The sequence below is a fragment of the Cucumis melo genome, chromosome 7 (genome assembly GCF_025177605.1).
Source record: "Cucumis melo cultivar AY chromosome 7, USDA_Cmelo_AY_1.0, whole genome shotgun sequence".
Taxonomy (NCBI): domain Eukaryota; kingdom Viridiplantae; phylum Streptophyta; class Magnoliopsida; order Cucurbitales; family Cucurbitaceae; genus Cucumis; species Cucumis melo.
The window spans coordinates 23,270,776-23,288,233 of NC_066863.1; the positions used below are offsets into that span (position 1 = coordinate 23,270,776).

General features: G+C 32.9%; 2 protein-coding genes across 2 annotated transcripts; one reads left to right on the top strand and one right to left on the bottom strand.

The window, feature by feature from the left end:
- Window positions 1-4,528: 4,528 nt before the first annotated feature.
- Window positions 4,529-5,834, top strand: LOC103493010 (uncharacterized). The gene is made up of 3 exons (XM_008453625.3): window positions 4,529-4,902; window positions 5,000-5,099; window positions 5,365-5,834. Exons 1-3 carry the CDS (start codon window positions 4,823-4,825, stop codon window positions 5,566-5,568), a joined length of 384 nt encoding a protein of 127 aa, XP_008451847.2. The 5' UTR covers window positions 4,529-4,822; the 3' UTR covers window positions 5,569-5,834.
- A 149-nt stretch (window positions 5,835-5,983) lies between these two features.
- Window positions 5,984-16,086, bottom strand: LOC103493011 (protein PAT1 homolog 2-like). Its single transcript, XM_008453626.3, has 5 exons — window positions 15,521-16,086; window positions 14,426-14,571; window positions 12,459-12,515; window positions 11,313-11,388; window positions 5,984-8,692 (listed from the first exon to the last, which is right to left on the bottom strand). Exons 1-5 carry the CDS (start codon window positions 15,570-15,572, stop codon window positions 6,597-6,599), a joined length of 2,427 nt encoding a protein of 808 aa, XP_008451848.2. The 5' UTR covers window positions 15,573-16,086; the 3' UTR covers window positions 5,984-6,596.
- Between the last annotated feature and the right edge of the window lie 1,372 nt (window positions 16,087-17,458).

Sequence of the window (17,458 nt, forward strand, 5' to 3'; positions counted from 1 at the left end):
ATCAAAAGAATATTTTCAATCAAAATTCCAAAAGGTGTTTGGGAAAGTGGATGTTGGTCGAGTTTAGCTGAACCACTATAAAATTGCAATGTTTTGTTCTCTAACTCTTTTCTAATTTTTTTCATTTAATTTCAATTGCATATTCTTGTTGGTTGAAATTGGTTGATGCTCAATTACATACCTTTTATAATCTTGTTATTTAAAATAAATTAGCTAAAGTTTTTTATTTAATTTAAAAATTATCTAATTATTTTAATTTGGACATATTTATTAAAAAACTTAATTAAACTATCCTATTCACCATCATCTAGTGTGCCATACAAATCCAACATCAGTAACTTTCAAATTTTTCAAAAATACCATTAAACCTAAAGAACGGTTTATATACGAATAAGAATCTTTGTTATCCTTCTACACTTTTATTTCTACTCTTTTTTTTGTTCCCTCTACTTCTTCGATGCTCTCTTACTCCCCGTTTAATATTTGTTTATTTATAAATAAATGAATAAATAAAAGTTATCCACTTCAGTTACAGTATATAGACTATATCAAAGAAAAAATCAATAACAAAAAGGCTTCAACATATCTTAGAACTTAAATGTTTTAACAAAACTGTTAAGTGTGTACTTAACAAAATACTCTTTTTATTTGGCTACGTTTTGGTATGTTTCACGTTATTTTAAAATTTTATAAGATTTTGTAGAATTTTATAGTTTATCTTATAGAAGATTTTGTGGAATTTTCACGTTTTTGTTTTTTTTTTCTTTTTAACTACTTACCTCTATATAAATTTTATTTTTATTTAATAATTTAAAATTTTGCAAAAAAAAAAAAAAAAAAAAAAAAGATGATTGAACAAGGACTTTGTCAAAACTCACATATTATAACAAAAATAAAACTCCAATAATATATTTGATAGATATAAAAAGTCAAATCAAATCATAATTAAGTAATTGAATGGTAGCTAAAGAAAAGGGTAGAAATAAGAAAGAGAAGGCCATATAAAGAGAGTGCCAACCCTTTCACCTATTATCTAAAAAGATATATCCATAGCTTTTCCTAAAATGGAAATCCCACATTTTTATTGCAAAAAATATATAAAAAATAACTTATAACAAAGTTGCATCCAATCAATTCCTCAACCACTTAGCAACCATAAATTAATTCAAATCTCTTTGTCTACTTTGCTTTAGGGAAGTGTTTTCTTAGGAGAGTGACCTTACACTTTTCTCTGTCAAGCCCAACTTCTATTTCTTTTATATCACGTGTTTAAACTATCACATCACATATCAACAAAAAGTAGATATAAATAAATTAAAATACTTATAAAATATAGTAAAATTTATACCAATATAATTAATAAATTTCTCACTTCTATGGGTTTTTTCTTTTATTATTATTGTATTTGATTGGTTATTAGATCATTTGTTAGACTTTTGTTCTTGTTCTTTTGTAATTATGACTATGCAATTAAGGATGGTAGAATTTAAATCTTTACGTTTTTAATAAATTGTAATTATAGTTTAGGGTACTTTTAGGCCATTGTATGATTGGATCTGTATAGATTATTGATATAGTTAAGTTTTTTAAAATATTTTCAAGAATATATTAATTAAACAAAAAAAATAATTGTTTAATATTTTAAACTAGAGCACAGAAAAAAAAAATTGATAAAACCCTCTTTCCTACCGTTTATGAGAATTAATTTCAAAATTCAATGGACTAAATTCAAACCTTTTTTTTTCTTAATTATAAAGATTAAATTTGTAATATTTATTTATTTACTCTTTAAAAAAGTATGACCATATCTAACGTTTCTTTTCATGTATACTATAATTCATAAAAACACAATTGAGTTACAAGATGTCTGAATAAATTTTCAAGTGTTTAATCTAAAACATAAATTCTTTTAGAAAAAAAATACGAAGTGTTTGACAATTATTCAAAATAGTTTTTAAAATGTATTTTAAACAATATTTTTGCCAAAAAATGTTTAAATAAAAATGAGTTTTTTTAAAAAAATACCTTTTTTTCAAATCAACTTAATAGACCAAAAGTCAATATTTCAATTTTTATTTATTTTATTTTTGTTAAATTCATGGACAGTTTACACACTTGATTTCATGGTTAAATCCGAACGTTTTCATAGTTTTTTTAAAACCAAATGTTCTCCTAATTAAGTTTTTTTATAAAAGTTACCATTTGTAAAATATAAGATTGAGCCATCAATTTTGAAATGATAATTAGTGTCTTATCCACTAAATAATGTTCAAATAGGTATTTTTCTGTTGTTTAATTCTAATTCAAGATATAAAATATTTTGTACATTGTGATAATCACAAGAGAATAATATTACATCTCACTAATTTCACTCATTCTATCATAGGATAGTAAAAAAAAAATGTTTAGTTATTATGTATAAAGTTATACTAAAAGAGTATAACAAATGAGTCATTTGATTAAGGTTGGGCAAAGCATAAAAACCAAATCAAACGTCACGTAATGTTAAGTATACTATATTACTTATCTTTTTCTTTAAAAAAAATTACGAATATTCCACGTGGTGGCACATGAGTGGGTAGAAGGAGTGTTTTTCCAATAAAGAATAACTCGCACGTGCCATGTGAGAAGTCCTACATACCCACATGCTCAATTCAATTCTCACACATATCTATATCTCTTCTTCATCACTCCACAAACCCAACCTCTTTTTTCTTCCTCTCTTTTCTTTTTCGAAAAGTAACCTTTTGAAAATTCATTTTTATTTATTAAAAAATGATTATAATGAATTTGGATGCTTTTTTAAATTTACCAAAATATAGCAAAATTAGAACTCAATTGATCATTGATTGACTTTTAACGGTGTTTATCGATGACATTGATAGATAGAAGTCTATTATAAACGTGTCTATCTATCAGCGTCTATCATCGATAGAATCTAAAATTCTGCTATATTTTGTAAATATCTTTAGCAATTTTGTCACTTATAATAAATTCTCATGATTTATGTATCGCAAAAAATAGTTTAAATTTTCATTTAACTCTTTGGACTTTTTATTTTAATAATGTTTGAATCATTATCTTATTAGTTTTTTCATGAAGCTATGTCATGGAAACTTATGGTGACATACATTTTGTTAATTTATTTATAGCTAGATGCTATATGAAGAACTAGCATTTAAAGTCTATGTTAATTAGTGATTGATGTAGTAGTTGGGTTACTATTTGACTATATAGATCTATGTTAAATGAGTATAGAAAAGATTGTTACAATGATTTTAAATGGTATTTAATTTAAAATATAGATAGTGTTCTAAAGTAGGTATATAGAAATATTTTTTAAAAGAATTACAATAATTTTATGTGATTATACTAGTCTACCCAAATGTTGGTTGAGTTCAACATATTGTGCATCCTATTCAAACTCAAGCAAAGGGATGAATTGGCTTTTTGACATTGGCCTCAACCCAAATCGTGCCCATCGAGTTATGTCTTACTCGTATAATAACGTTATTGTAGAATAAAACACATAACATCTGCAAACCAATGGAAAAATCCTAAAAAGAAGTCATCAAACTTTATAAATAAGAAAGTAAGGAGATGAAAAAAGGAATGATGATTCTCCGTTAGTAACTCTACACTAAAATGAATCTTCAAACTTCTTGACTTGAACATGGGAGTACGTGTAATTTGCACCACACCTATTTACAATTCTTGTTAATTTGTCGGTGATCTTCTTCCACAAAATACAAAATATACTGTTACTGCCACTTTGAGGTTATACCACCCTAACCGTCCAAATTTTGTTGTAAACAATAATAACATCTCCATAGTAACCCATCTAACAAAAACAAATTTATTTAGCACAAAATACTCATCTTTGGTCCAAATTATCTCCTTGCACTAATATTATATTCATTTTGAAAAGAAACCAAAATACACAAATAATTTAATCAGTGTTCAAATTAACATTTCATAACCCTTGATGTAATAAGTGATTTCATCAAACTATTAGGATTAGGATTAAGTTCTAACATTCGTCCAACCATAGGGATCAAATTTGCAATTTAATCTTATATATATATATATATATATATATATTTATTTGTGGGTGTTAAATTTTGACATCCAGAAGAAGAACAAAGGAGATATTTTTGTAAGAATAGTGAGTTTTTATTACTAAAAAGAAAGAGAAAAGTGATTTGGGTGGAAAATAGACATAAAGATAGTCCCTAAAGAAGGGAATTGGAGTTTTACACCAAAAAAGCAAAGCAAAAAAACAAATCCAACAAATTCCAACTCTTCATAAAGTGAAGAACTTCCCATTTCCAAATCACCAAAAAACCAAAAATCTTTCTCTCTCTTTCAATTCACATGTGACCAATTTCCACAAACCTCTTCAAAACCTCCAATCAAACCTAATGTCATTACCCATTGCCATTTCCATTTTTGGTAAAGAAAAAACAGAGAGCTGGAATTATGAGAAATAAAGAAAACCCCATAATTTAAGCATATGATACCATTTTTTTTCTTTTTTAATTTTTAAGCATGTTTTTTATTTCCAAATTCTCGTTTTGCACATGCCCATTTGCTATAGAATTTAAACGTGTAGATATTTTTGACAGTTTAAAAAGTTTCTTATTCTCTTATTTATTAACAAAAATTTTGTGAATTTTGCAATAGCCCCAAATTAGGCAGCCTCTTTTTTTTCTTTTTTTTCTGTCTAAAACATTTCCTATATGTTATATATAAAAAGGTGTGATTGAGGTTCATTCACAAAACAAAAGCTAAAGCTAAAGGAATTGTATTTGGAGATTGGCAAATGGGTAGGGAGTTCAGTTTGGAGCTTGGTCTTTGGCCATCTGCTTCAGAACCAACCTTCCAGTTCTCTGCAATTCCCATGTGAGAGATAATTTCTTCTACTTCTTCTTTTCTACTTTCTTGTTTGTTTAAACATTCATGGAAAGTGGAATTTGGATTTTGTTGTTTATGAATGTAGGATGGCTTTGCCATTTACTTTGAATCATCATCATCAGCAGCAACAGATCATGGTTTTCTATAATGGAGCACTTTCCCTCTGTGACTTCACTGAACTTCAGGTTGGTGATCAAATTAACCTTTTTTTTTTTTTTTTTTCCTCTATGTAACCAACAAGATGAGAATAAAATCGAAGAAGAAAAGTTTGATTGGATACCGGTCGTTTGAATTTGATATTGAAAAGGTTTTTAACCTAATCTTCGTAACGTATTCAAACTTCTAGGACATTTAAGATGCAATGATGAATGTAGATATGAAGAACAAACTAATACTTCAACGTTTTGAGAGATTTGACGAATCTAACATTTTGTTTTACAATGTTTGCAGGCAAGAGCCATATTATGGATTGGAAGCCAAGAGAGAAGTAGAAATGTGAGATGTAGGAATCCAGAATGGTTGAATATGCAAATGTTGAAGAGTGGGAATGGGAATGGGAACGCAGGTTTCTCCATTAAGAAATCTCTGCAGAGATTCCTACAAAGGAGAAAGATGAGAAGAATTCGAACAATGTCTCCGTATCACAAACTGTAATGAACAAACCATTTATCCAATTCAAACAATGAATCAAACGCTTCTCATTTGCACCATGATTCCACAAACATTTTTGTATTGTTGAACAGAAATAAGACAAGAAAAAGTTCCTACGAGAAAAAAAAAATTGTTTGTGCCTGTATTTTACATGACCCCAAGTTAAAGGGCAAAAGATATATCTATCAAGAGCATGTGATCCTTTTCCCGGGTGGGGTCAGGATGTTTAGCAATAAAGAAATTAATCTCTGCAATGAGAATTTGCATCAGTAGTGATAGTATTTGACAACAAGAAAGAAGCATTGTAAAAGAATTCAACACATTTACGGAAAGGGATTAGAAGTTGGGCCAAAAGGTGCATTTACATTTGAATTGAGAGTAAAAGCAACAGCCCAACTATACGTTGAGTGAGAAACACTTCCTAAAGCCCAGCCCATTGATGTAAAGCCAGGGAGAGCTAGAATGTTACTGCCAAGTAAATAGACATCATATAGTTCTAGTCCAGTTGTGAGAGACCATTGAAAGAATGGCCTTAAGAAACTTTGAACAATCATACATTTTCCAGAAAAAAGAAAAGAAAGAAATAAAAAAAAAAAAAAAAATCAGTCTGGAAAAGAGAAGACTCCTGAAAGTTTTTAGAATGACTGCTGCCCTCTACAACCTAATTTTCTTGACTTTTCAGCCTCAAGTTAAAGACAGAGCACCAAAATAAAGCTCCCGTCACAACCCCATTAAGAATTTTGATAATACACATTTATGCATATGACTATTATTAAACAGAATAAGCATTTTTCGATGAACTTTTTTTTCCTTCAAAGAAATAGTAAAAAGAAAACGCTGAAATGGATAAAGTAGAAGCCCTTCAAACAGACTTCTGTGATGTGATTGATATGGCCATGTTACTCACCAATCATTGCGTCCTGCCTCCTTGAACCCCGAGAGCGTTCACCTCCTGAAGGAAGCAAGCAATGCACAGAATAAACATTTCGGTAGTAACACAGTTGAACTGGCATATGGTCGTGTTTTTTCTTCTAACCCCTAACTGATTCTGAATTCATTTGCCCACTACTTCCACCATGGGCACTGAATCCAGAAACTGGCATGGAACGCTGGGCAAAATCCATTAAAAGCTTCCTCTGGGGTTCATTTGTGTGGGGAAGACTAGCACGAAGAAGCTCCACAGGCATTTCACGGCTGATGGCTCTGGCTGCCTCTGACCCTATAACATCGGTGCTCGATGGCGTCTGCGAAAATAATGACTGCACTATAGTCTCATATTTACTCACACAGTACTTGGTAAGAAGACTGAAGAATTCATCAAAGGATGCCTGCCAGAGTGCACGGTTAGGCATGCTACAGTTACTAGCAGCATGAGGATCAGTTAATAGTTCGGTAGCTCTTTCAAGAATGGACTTCAGAACAATAGAGGCCCCATCTCCAGCAGAACTTCCAAGGGGGCGTAGTGGTGGCTGCTCTGAGGAACAGACAACAGCAACAAGACAAGCACTTAGTGCACGAAGGTCCATACCATTAACACAGGTAGAAACAGTCTTGGAAAGATTAGATGTTGTCTCAGCTGCTCCAGGATCAGATGGAAGTCCACCAAACAAGAACCGTAAGTGACGGAAGATAGCCATACAGACAATTCGTGCAAGCTCACTACCAGGGAAAAGCAGCTTCAGAAGTTTAGAAAGAAGCTTTCGACCTTTGGGAAGAGAAACCAAACGCAAGAACACGATATCATCTTTTGGAGATGGGCCAACGCCATGGCTACTTTTTCCAAGTGGATCAACAAGCTGAAGTGATGCTGCCAAACCTTCCAGCAACATCTGCCGCCTTCGTCTAAGCTGGACTCCACCATCTTGTGGTTTATTATGTTGTAAAAGCCTATCAATATCATCTATATCAAGGAGAAGACAGAGACCATCTTCAATGGTGATTCTAGCAGCAAGCATCGGTTCCTGCTCCAGAGGCCTCTCAGATATTGTCTGTTCAGAACCACCATCACATGAACCTGACAACGGAGGATCAACTTCAAGTAGGGGCCGAGGTCTACGAATAGAAGCAAGGGGTATTTTTCCCAATGAATCAGGTGCAGAATGAGAATGCTGATCTGAACCACTACGAGATCGAGATGGAAGTTCTCTTAATCGAGACGGACAAAATGCATTTTTTAATCTTGAACCAGCAGCTTTTTTGGCAACACGAGCCTGGTGATAGTAGTCATCTATGTATGGATCATTACTGTGGGTGGCAGCATGCTGCATCTTCAGGATACTCTCAATCTCATCAGCTGTCATATGCTTAGATCTGAACTGGATGGATCCACTATCACTCTTTTGACTACCGGTTTCAGAACCTTGCTGAGAAGAACGCATGTTATGCTTCCCTCTCTGGGACTTGGGTTTCTGCTCCCTCACATCAGACAATCCAAGCATTGCTCTGTGCGAGGATGGTGAATGGGCATTATAAAGCTGAGACTGAAGAGCTGCAAAATGCGCCAAAGAAGGTTGAACTGGATGGTGCATCCTGTGTTGTTGCAGCTGCTGATGAGCTGACAGTAACTGAGGGGACAGAAGGCCATTTTGATGAGATAGTTGCTGTTGCAATATACTGTTGAAGAGATTTGAGTGGTCCCCATGTAATAGACCAGCGTTGTTAATCCACTGATTTTGTGGCCTGCTACTAAAAGAAAGGCCGGGAGTGGTGTACTGGTGCATGTTGCCCCCATAATGCAAGCCATGATGCATACCAGCCAACTGCAAATTAGACTTGGATAAAGAAGTGATATTTGGTGCAGAGAAAGGTAACTGACTTCCATCCGCAAGAGATTGAATATTTTTTAAGTGACGAGGTGAACCATGTTGGGACCTACTTCCTGGAGGAGGAAAGGATGTGAAAGAAGATTTTGGTACTATAATTGGTTCACTAGAGAAGTGGTGTTGTGTAGGTTGCTGCTGAGGGTAAGAGGATGTTCTATACAAAGGTTTCGGATCTGGAAGACGAACAGAAGATTGAGGTTGGGATGACCATCTCTTCTCCTCCTGAGCACATTCTGGGTCAAATACATGCTGCTCTAACCAATTACAAAAGTCTCCATCTTGTGCCCAATCAGTTGCAGATGAACCTAAAGAAAATGATACAACCACAAACACAGATGAATTACCATTAGAACTACCAATGAAATTATGACTTTAAGGACGAGACAACACATCAACTGGAGAAGAAAAATATGGTGTACGATGATAATTTATTAAAATAATCATGAAAGAGAACCAATTAGCTCTCATGCTTCTTACAGCACATAAAACGCCAAGATGGTGAAAGAAAATAAGACACGTTTGCAATACAGTTCTTTCAATTAGGCTTCTTTGAATTCAAGGATAAAGGTAAAACAACTCCAGCTCAAGTGAGGTTATTCTTTTTGTTCTACCAAGAAAATCAAGTGAGGTTATTCTTTTTGTTCTACCAAGAGAATCTTTCATTATAGGCATCCAATGTATCATGGATACCCAACCTCTAAGAAAACAGAGCCCCCAGAAAATCTTACTTTTTTCAGTTAGATTCATCAATCGTAAAGGTCCAAAGGCCCTTTTAAGTGTGTTAGCATTAGGCTTGCAAGAAGTTGTGCCATCGGGTGACAGAGGAGGCTTGTTCCATCCACCATCCCAAGATAAGCAAATGGTCCTTTGGTGGGCACCCTTTTTGCTGTTTTGTTGAAAATTCCTTAGGAATGTATGGACTGCGAACTATACCGACAGAAAACAAGAACAAGGAAGGGGATATAGCTATGCAATAGTGACTAAAGTAATTACAAAAGGTCATCAAAATAGAAGCATGGAGGGAAACATGAAATCTAATGAGGGATCAAACATCACTAGGATCAACCTCACTGGTTATTCCACTCACCCCAAAGATCCCACAATATAGCACACCCTAGTAAGCCATGGAAAACTACTCTTCTCACTAAGGAATCGATAGAGGAGGAACTTCCAGTCCCCAATGATAGCACAACTGAGCTAGCGAGAAGTTAAGTGTCAGTTTGGTAGGGAATCTAAAAGCAAGGTGTCCAATGAAAATAGAGTCGTATTTCCTATTTTCAAATATGTGTTGTATAGCAGATTCAAAAATTGGATTATAATTTAAACAATTATAAAATATGTGTTAGATACTATATTTATAAATCAAAACTAGTTGTAGTTACCCACTAAATATTAATTAGCAACAAACTATTATCAATTTATTTATAAACATGATTTATATTACAAAAAGTTGGGAAATTGTTTTAAATGACAAAACTTCTAAAAATACTTACAATTATAGTAAACTATCACAATCTATTTGTGATAGACCAAGATAGACTACTATACGTGTCTATCATACAGATACATACAAATGGTAGCCCATCGCAGTCCATCATAGATAGACTATGATATTTTTCTATACTTTTATAAATATTTTGGTTAATTTTGCAAATTCTGAAAATAGCCCAAAAAAGTTTTGTAACTATTGATTTGTAATATTATACAGTTTACAAAACATTACATAACCCAAATTTTGAATTTAAAAAAAAATGATTTTATATCATTGCATATTGTAATTCTAAATGTTTTATGATTATTTAATATAATTATGCATTATAATATATAAGATTGAAAATTCAAATTTTAGATACAATAAAAACATCAAAATGTTGTTCTCAAAATTTTCACAGCTCAGATCACAAGATCCAAAAACGGTTTTCTAAAACAGAATTCAAGTTGTTTGCCAAATACACATTTGTTGAACACGGTGAATCTGACAAAAATAAAATCTGATTGCCAACCAAATGTCTAAAAGGAACGATTCCACTACGCATCTGGCAAACTCACATCTTCAAAGAATGTAGTCCATGGACATACGTTTATAATGATGTGGTCTATGGTTCAAAGAATGAGAATTGAAAACTATATTGATGGCTTGCTAGACAGAGGGATGTCCGCTTGATGATTGATTGATAGGGGAGTTCCTCTTCCATCTATCTTTTAGAGGGAGAGCGCTTTCTTTGGTTTCCAAGGGTGTGTGAATTGTTATGGGATCTGTGGGGGGTGGGAGACAATAGAGTGAAAAAGGTGAGAAAAGAGGCCCTAGTGAGGTTTGATCCTTAGTTACATTTCATGTTTCTCTTAGGGCTTCGTTTTCTAAGGCTTTTAGTAATTCCTCTCTAGGCACCTACTTTACCTAGTTGGAAACTTTTTCTTTAGTGATTTTGTGGGAAAGAAACACATTCTCATTTTCAACTACAAAGAACATACGGATTTAAGTCATTTAATCAACAAAACTCTAAGAGATAAGGCTACTTAAAACATCCACGACAAGAAGGAAAAGAAAGGAGGATAAGAGGATCTCCATGTCTGTTCCTTTCATATTTCCCTTTCATGTTTACCTTCTTGGAGACTTTCATTTGAAAGTTGAAAGGAACAGGAAGACTAGTCCATGGACAGAAGCACATAAAGAGATCGACAGGTTCTTTATGGTGCTCCCTCCACAAAAACTTCTACAATTTTACTTCATTGCAACATGCAAATTTATGCCATTTGAGACTTCTTTTCTGTAACGTGAGCCTCTGGCAGTTGGAAGATACCTCATCACCTTTTTTACTTTTTTTACATAAATATCCAAGTTCATACTTATTCTTCAAATAAATAAGTAAATATGTATATATGTGTATAACGTATATATGGAAATTCCATTGACAAAAAACTCACTTTCTCGAGAAAAAGAACCAGATCCTCGATCTCCAATGACTCCTGGATGTCTTGGTCCAGTAACAACTTTGTTCAACTGCACAAAAGAAGAAAAATGAGTGATACGACAATGAAAGTTACTGTTTCCATTCACAAGAAGAAGATGACGAAAGAAAGAAAAGAAGAACGATGACTGTTGGAACAGCTAAACTGATTAATGGAAGAATATTGTAATTTGTAAATTAATATTAGAATACATTATACTATGAAAAAATAGAAACCATTTTCTGTTGGTAGGATACAAAGCTGTCATAAAGTAATGAAGGAAGATGCAAGAGCACACAAATTAGAAAACCACAAAAGAGAAAAATGGTTTCATTATGACAGATTTGAAAGAACCCAAGGACCCCCCCCCCCCCCCCCCCCGGGGTGCGTATTAGCAATTATACAGAAATTACCTTAAAAGATCTTTTTTTTTTTTGAAAAGGAGACATAACTTCTTTGTTAATGCAAAAATCTCAAATTACAAGAGATATATACAATGAGAATAAAAAAGAAGCACAAAGCAAAAGGCTAGGGGGATCTTAAAGATCACTTCTTGCTATGTGTCTTTCAGTCAAATATAGGTGTTAAGAAATAGATATGGACTAATCATAACTAAAGAAATATTCATATGCATGAAAGTTTTATCTTAATAATTTTTATTTGATGCGTAGGCTCGTAACTATTATTCAATGGGTTAGTATATTTCTGTCAGCAGAGTAGTTGTTACAATCCAGTAACCAAATATACTGATATCCTACATTTACATCAAGAGGAAAGAAGAAGAGGAAACCGATATCATGATGGTACGTGGTATAAATCTTTTAGCAAAGTAACAATCGAAGTTGGAACTGAAATCATGTCTGTCGCATCATTACTTTTGGAAAAGAGAGCTGCTGCATATCATCTGGATTTTTTCTCTATTTAAAGAACTTTGTAACTTAATTCAACCAAACAGGTGTTGTCACAAGATCAGTGGAAAGGGGGGTTAAGAAGAGATTTCACATGGAGACCACAACGGTGAAGAACATTCAAGAAAATGGTGTCATCAGTAGGCCACACCAATAAAAGATTTCAAGAGAGGTTTATCCATTTTTATTTGCATAATTGCCAATGAAGGCATACCTTTGCAAAAGTACTTGCCAAATCATCCATTTCCGATAAAGATCCCAACCCTGCGCTCTGAAAAAGAAAAAGGAGGGGAAAAAAAAGAGGTGAAATTAAATTTCTCCCAAATCTTCCACTGAGCCACTTTCAATATATATTATTTTATTTTTCATATTTATAACCAAAAAAGAACAACAGCAGCAATAAACAGTGAAAATGGTTGACATTAAGTGGTGATTACATAAATGTATAATTACCAGTGAAAATTAGGACTTCGAAAAAAAATACTCTCAGGGAACAAATAAAGTTTTTAGTAAATGAATTTCAAAACATAAACTTGATCATGTTATCATATGAGGCACAGTTGAGAGAAGAAGATGAAAGAAAATAATAGTTACCCCAGTCCCCAGTTGCTTAGAAAGCAACATCACGCATGACCTCTTTAAATTCCTAAAGAAAAATATTATCCATGGGCAAAGTGGTGCAAACATTGATAAATAAAGGTAAAAACTCTAAAATCCCTGGAAAGGAAAGAATTATGTCTGCGATGAAGAACAAGCAATCCAACTAGAGAAGAGAAACTGCACAGTAAAAACATAATCGTGTATGGAATAAATACCTAATCAGTAATTATCACAGGTCCAAATAGAAGCAAACTTATTGTGCTCCAAGTTTAATTAGCACATGCATAACTAACTAAAAAAATCTTCTATTTTAGCTCCAGGAAAGCATGAAAAGGACGAAAAACATCCAAATGAATGACCCCAAAAGCATCCACATCTTCATTCATTAGCAGTAAAATGAAACAAGGACAATGAAAACAAAGAAATTATCACTCACAATGGATACCAATGGCAATATGTTTGAAAACCATCCATTTCTCCCTACCCAAAATCCCCATTTGATAGACAGGCCATTATCCTTTTTTGAACAATCGAATTTTCTTTGAGAAAAAATAAAACAACACACAGGTGGCAGGCCTAAAAAAGAAGAGTTCACAAAAGGAGGCAACCTACAAGCCCGGCCCTCAATCTTGCAAAATAAAACATAGTGGTAATTACTAAAAAGCTTAGTCACATATGCCCTATTAATAGTAAGGGTTCCATCTCAAAACCAAGTGACAAAAGGAGGAGTAGCTCATCTATCATGTGAGGTCCCTTGATTTTCCAACGTGGGATCCTCAATATGACCTCCTCAAGATGGTGTCTCTTTTGGGTTCACCATTCTTGATCGGATCCCAACTTCTTTTTATTGGACTAAATACCCGTTTGGGCTTTATGGGATCTGACACCATATTTGGTGATAGTATGGGGTTTCATTCATCTCAAAACCAATTGGCAATGGGAAAAGTAGCTCATCTATCTTATAAGGAGTGTGAGATCCCTTGATTTTTCCAATGTGGGATCTTCAACTACCCTCCTGGGTACGTAGAATCTAATACAAGATTACACCTCACTCAAAGGCCTCTCAACCCTTTAAAAGGTAGAATCTTTTTATAAAAAGACCAATGTCTACTAAGACGATTGAAAGAAAACAAAGGGATAACCTAGTCCACAAAAGAGAGCACCCTAGAGGAAGAGTCTCCAATCTACCAAAATATGACCGGACGAATGAAGAAAGAATTTGCCAGACACCCAGTGAGAAACAATAAAACTGCCCAATATCAAAAGGTTCCATCTCAACCCCACAAAAAATTCTGACATTTAGTTATTTCTCTCTCCCGCATCAAAGGACAAACACCAAACTTCCAATAAAAATAAATCCCTCTTCTTCAATGTGACTGATGGAGAAAGAGCTCCTTAATTGTATCACTAAAAGCTGTGTGACCCGCTAACAGAAAACCACACCCAAAAAATTTTCAAAGCAAACACATATAAGCACAACTCCAAGGATAAAGAAAATTAAGAGTTAAAACAAAAATGAAAATCTGACCTACTCTCTTTTATAATGCAAGTAACATAGCTTAGCAGTGAACTGAAACCTACCTCTTCCCGAACAAACAAACGATACTCTTCATCTGTAGATCCAAATAAAGGGACATCTTCATCTTCTTCTAAACCACCCAGCTCCACTTCTCCCACGACATTTTGACCAAAAAACTCATATCGTGAAGCATCAAAGAGTGAATTGGCTGCAGAAATAAAAATAAGATTATTGATTAATCATTCTCAAAATCAAGAAGAGGAAAAAAAGAGGTCATCAGCTGAAGACCATGTAATTGAACCCAATTACAAATTTCCACCTCGTTGCATATCTCAAAAAAACCTAGTGAGATAGTTAGATTAAACAGAAAACAGAGACCTCAACAAGAATGGGACATGAAAACAAGAGGACCAAAACCAAGCAGCTGAGTAACTTGATTCAATAACAGAAAGAAAATAAAAATCAAACTAGATAACAGCTATGAGAAGGTAAAGGCTAAAGCACACTATTCCAAAGATATTAAGAACTAACATCAATAATACCGTTCAAGTCATCATACACATACAGGGTTTGTGGAGCATGTCTTCCAATTCCAACAAATCAGACCAAAAAATGAATGCAAAACTTAACTACAAAAAAAAATGGACAGCAAATCATCAAATGATGTAGGTAAGAAAGTCTCTGGGAGCCTTCTTTCATAGCGAGATTTAACCTCCCCTTAGCCAAAAGTCAGATCAAACGGATCATAGAACCACAGAAATGACCAACTTAATGGCAGAAACACATACCATTCAACGCCATTAAACACTCGAATGCAAACACAGTTGCAGAACGATTAAAAAAAATAGCTTCAACGCGAAGAAAAACCTCAACAAAGGTAGATAGATGTGAAAGCAAGACAAAATTAAACTACAAGTAATCAACCAAACAAAATTAAAATCATCCAACACAAGGTCCCAAACATCCCACCCACAACGCTACAGCCCTCTATATTACACAAGAAACAAAACCCACCGACTAGTCAGCACATCGAAACAAGCTCCAGAAGAACACGATCGCAAAGGTGGCAAAACAATTCCAAATAACCACGCACAAAAAATGAAAACAACAGCAAAAAAAATCATATCAAATCTCAAAAGAAGAAAGAATGAGCTCACCAGAGGAATTCTCCGCAGAGTCCCTCAAATCGTTGACATCAGATTGTTCCATGGCATAAGAAGGAATCAGGTAGAGGGAGGAACCATAAAAAAGAACAAGGAGAAGAACACACGCACAGAGAGAGATAAAGAGAAAGGGAAAAAGGCAGAAGTAGAGGAAGAAGCGGAGAGAAAGTACAACCAAACAACAAAAAACAAAGGTGTGGTCGTCGTCGTGGTTCTCGTCCGGTAAGGAAGCAAATTAGGAAAAGAGAGAGCAGCAGGCAGCAACAAACGCGGTGGAGGGGGGGTGTATTCTAGGGTTATGTGAAGGTGAAAAGGGAGATTTACAAGCAGAAAAACGACAGCATTCAAAAGAATTTGAAAAGGGGTTACAGATTCAGGCTAGAACTGTGAGGAACCATATGAAGAAGATGAAGAAGGAGAAGAAAACCCATCTCTCTCGAAGAGAGAGAGAGAGATAGAAGGAGAGAGAGAGGGATACAATAGGAACATATCGGAGGTTGGGCTTTAGGTAATTACAGGGATGAAAGGTCGGGGATGAGAGAGAAAGAAGACGAAGACTTTTTTTTCTCCTTTATTTTTTTTTATTTTTTAAATATATATATATATCATTTTTTATCCTTCCTTTCTTTTTTCTTTTTTTTTTTTCACAATGGATTGAGATTGAAAGCTACATGTGTACTATGAATAAATATTAACATAGTTAAATTAAATTTCATCATTTTTAGTCTTTTAATTCTTTATACATTTACCAATTTAATTTTAATTTTCAAACTTTAAATAAGATCTTATATTGTTCTTTTTAAATTAATTTTTATTATATTAATTAATAATATCATTGATTTTCCCAACTAATTCCAAAAATTAAAATATAGTAAAATTTTATTTTTTATTATTAATAGATATTGATAGATTTCAGTTATTTTCTATCAATGTTACTACAATAATAAGAGTTCATAAGTGTTCATCATTGATGGTTTTCTATATTTTATAAATATTTTGATTTATTTTGCTATATTTAAAAATATACATTCTCATTTTAATAAAATAAATAATAATTTCCAACTAATAATCCAAAATTTAAAATAAACGACCAAATAAATTAATAACTTTTTATTTAACAATCTTTTTTAATTTAATATTTATATGAAAGTACAATGATTATAATTGAACATTTAAACGTACACATTGCTACTAACTTTGAACGATAATTAGAAGTGATACTTCGAATTCAATTTTTCATTTTAATATTAGGTTCAATCACGAAATTGATTCCTATATTTATTATGTTTGTTTGTGCATATTTGATCCTTGAATTTATAAACTTATAAAATTGATACTTTATTTTTAAAATGGATGGTCTACTAATCACAAAATGAAAAGTAGGAATGTTGCATAAAAACATAAAAATCGAAACAACGCACTTTTTTTTTTCTAATTTTGAATTTGGGATAGACGTGTGGGATATCAATAGTTTTACGATATTTTAAAAATACAAAGGTGAAGATTTGGATAACTATTTAGATACAATCTCAACTTTGTAGACTAGATTTATAATATAACTTGGTTTTTTGTTCCATCAAAAAACAACTAATTTCCTTCCCTATAATTTAGTTTTAGTTATAGGTGGTTTAAATAATAATAATATTTTACATAAGGAAAAAAAAATATAGATAAAAGAAAGATTCAAAAATTATTATGCAATAAAACAAAACTATTTACAAAATAAACATAAAAAAAAAAATAATTAAGAAATTAAGAATGCAGGTAATTATATTTTGTAAAAAAAAAAAAATATTTTTGGTTGGTGCTGTAGATAATAATTTCTCTAAATTAGAAAAGATAATAATAATAACTTTATGAATAATTTTAATTTATAAGGGTGGGGAAAGGCACGTGTTTAGTGAGACAAATCCGGAGGGAAGGATGAGAGAG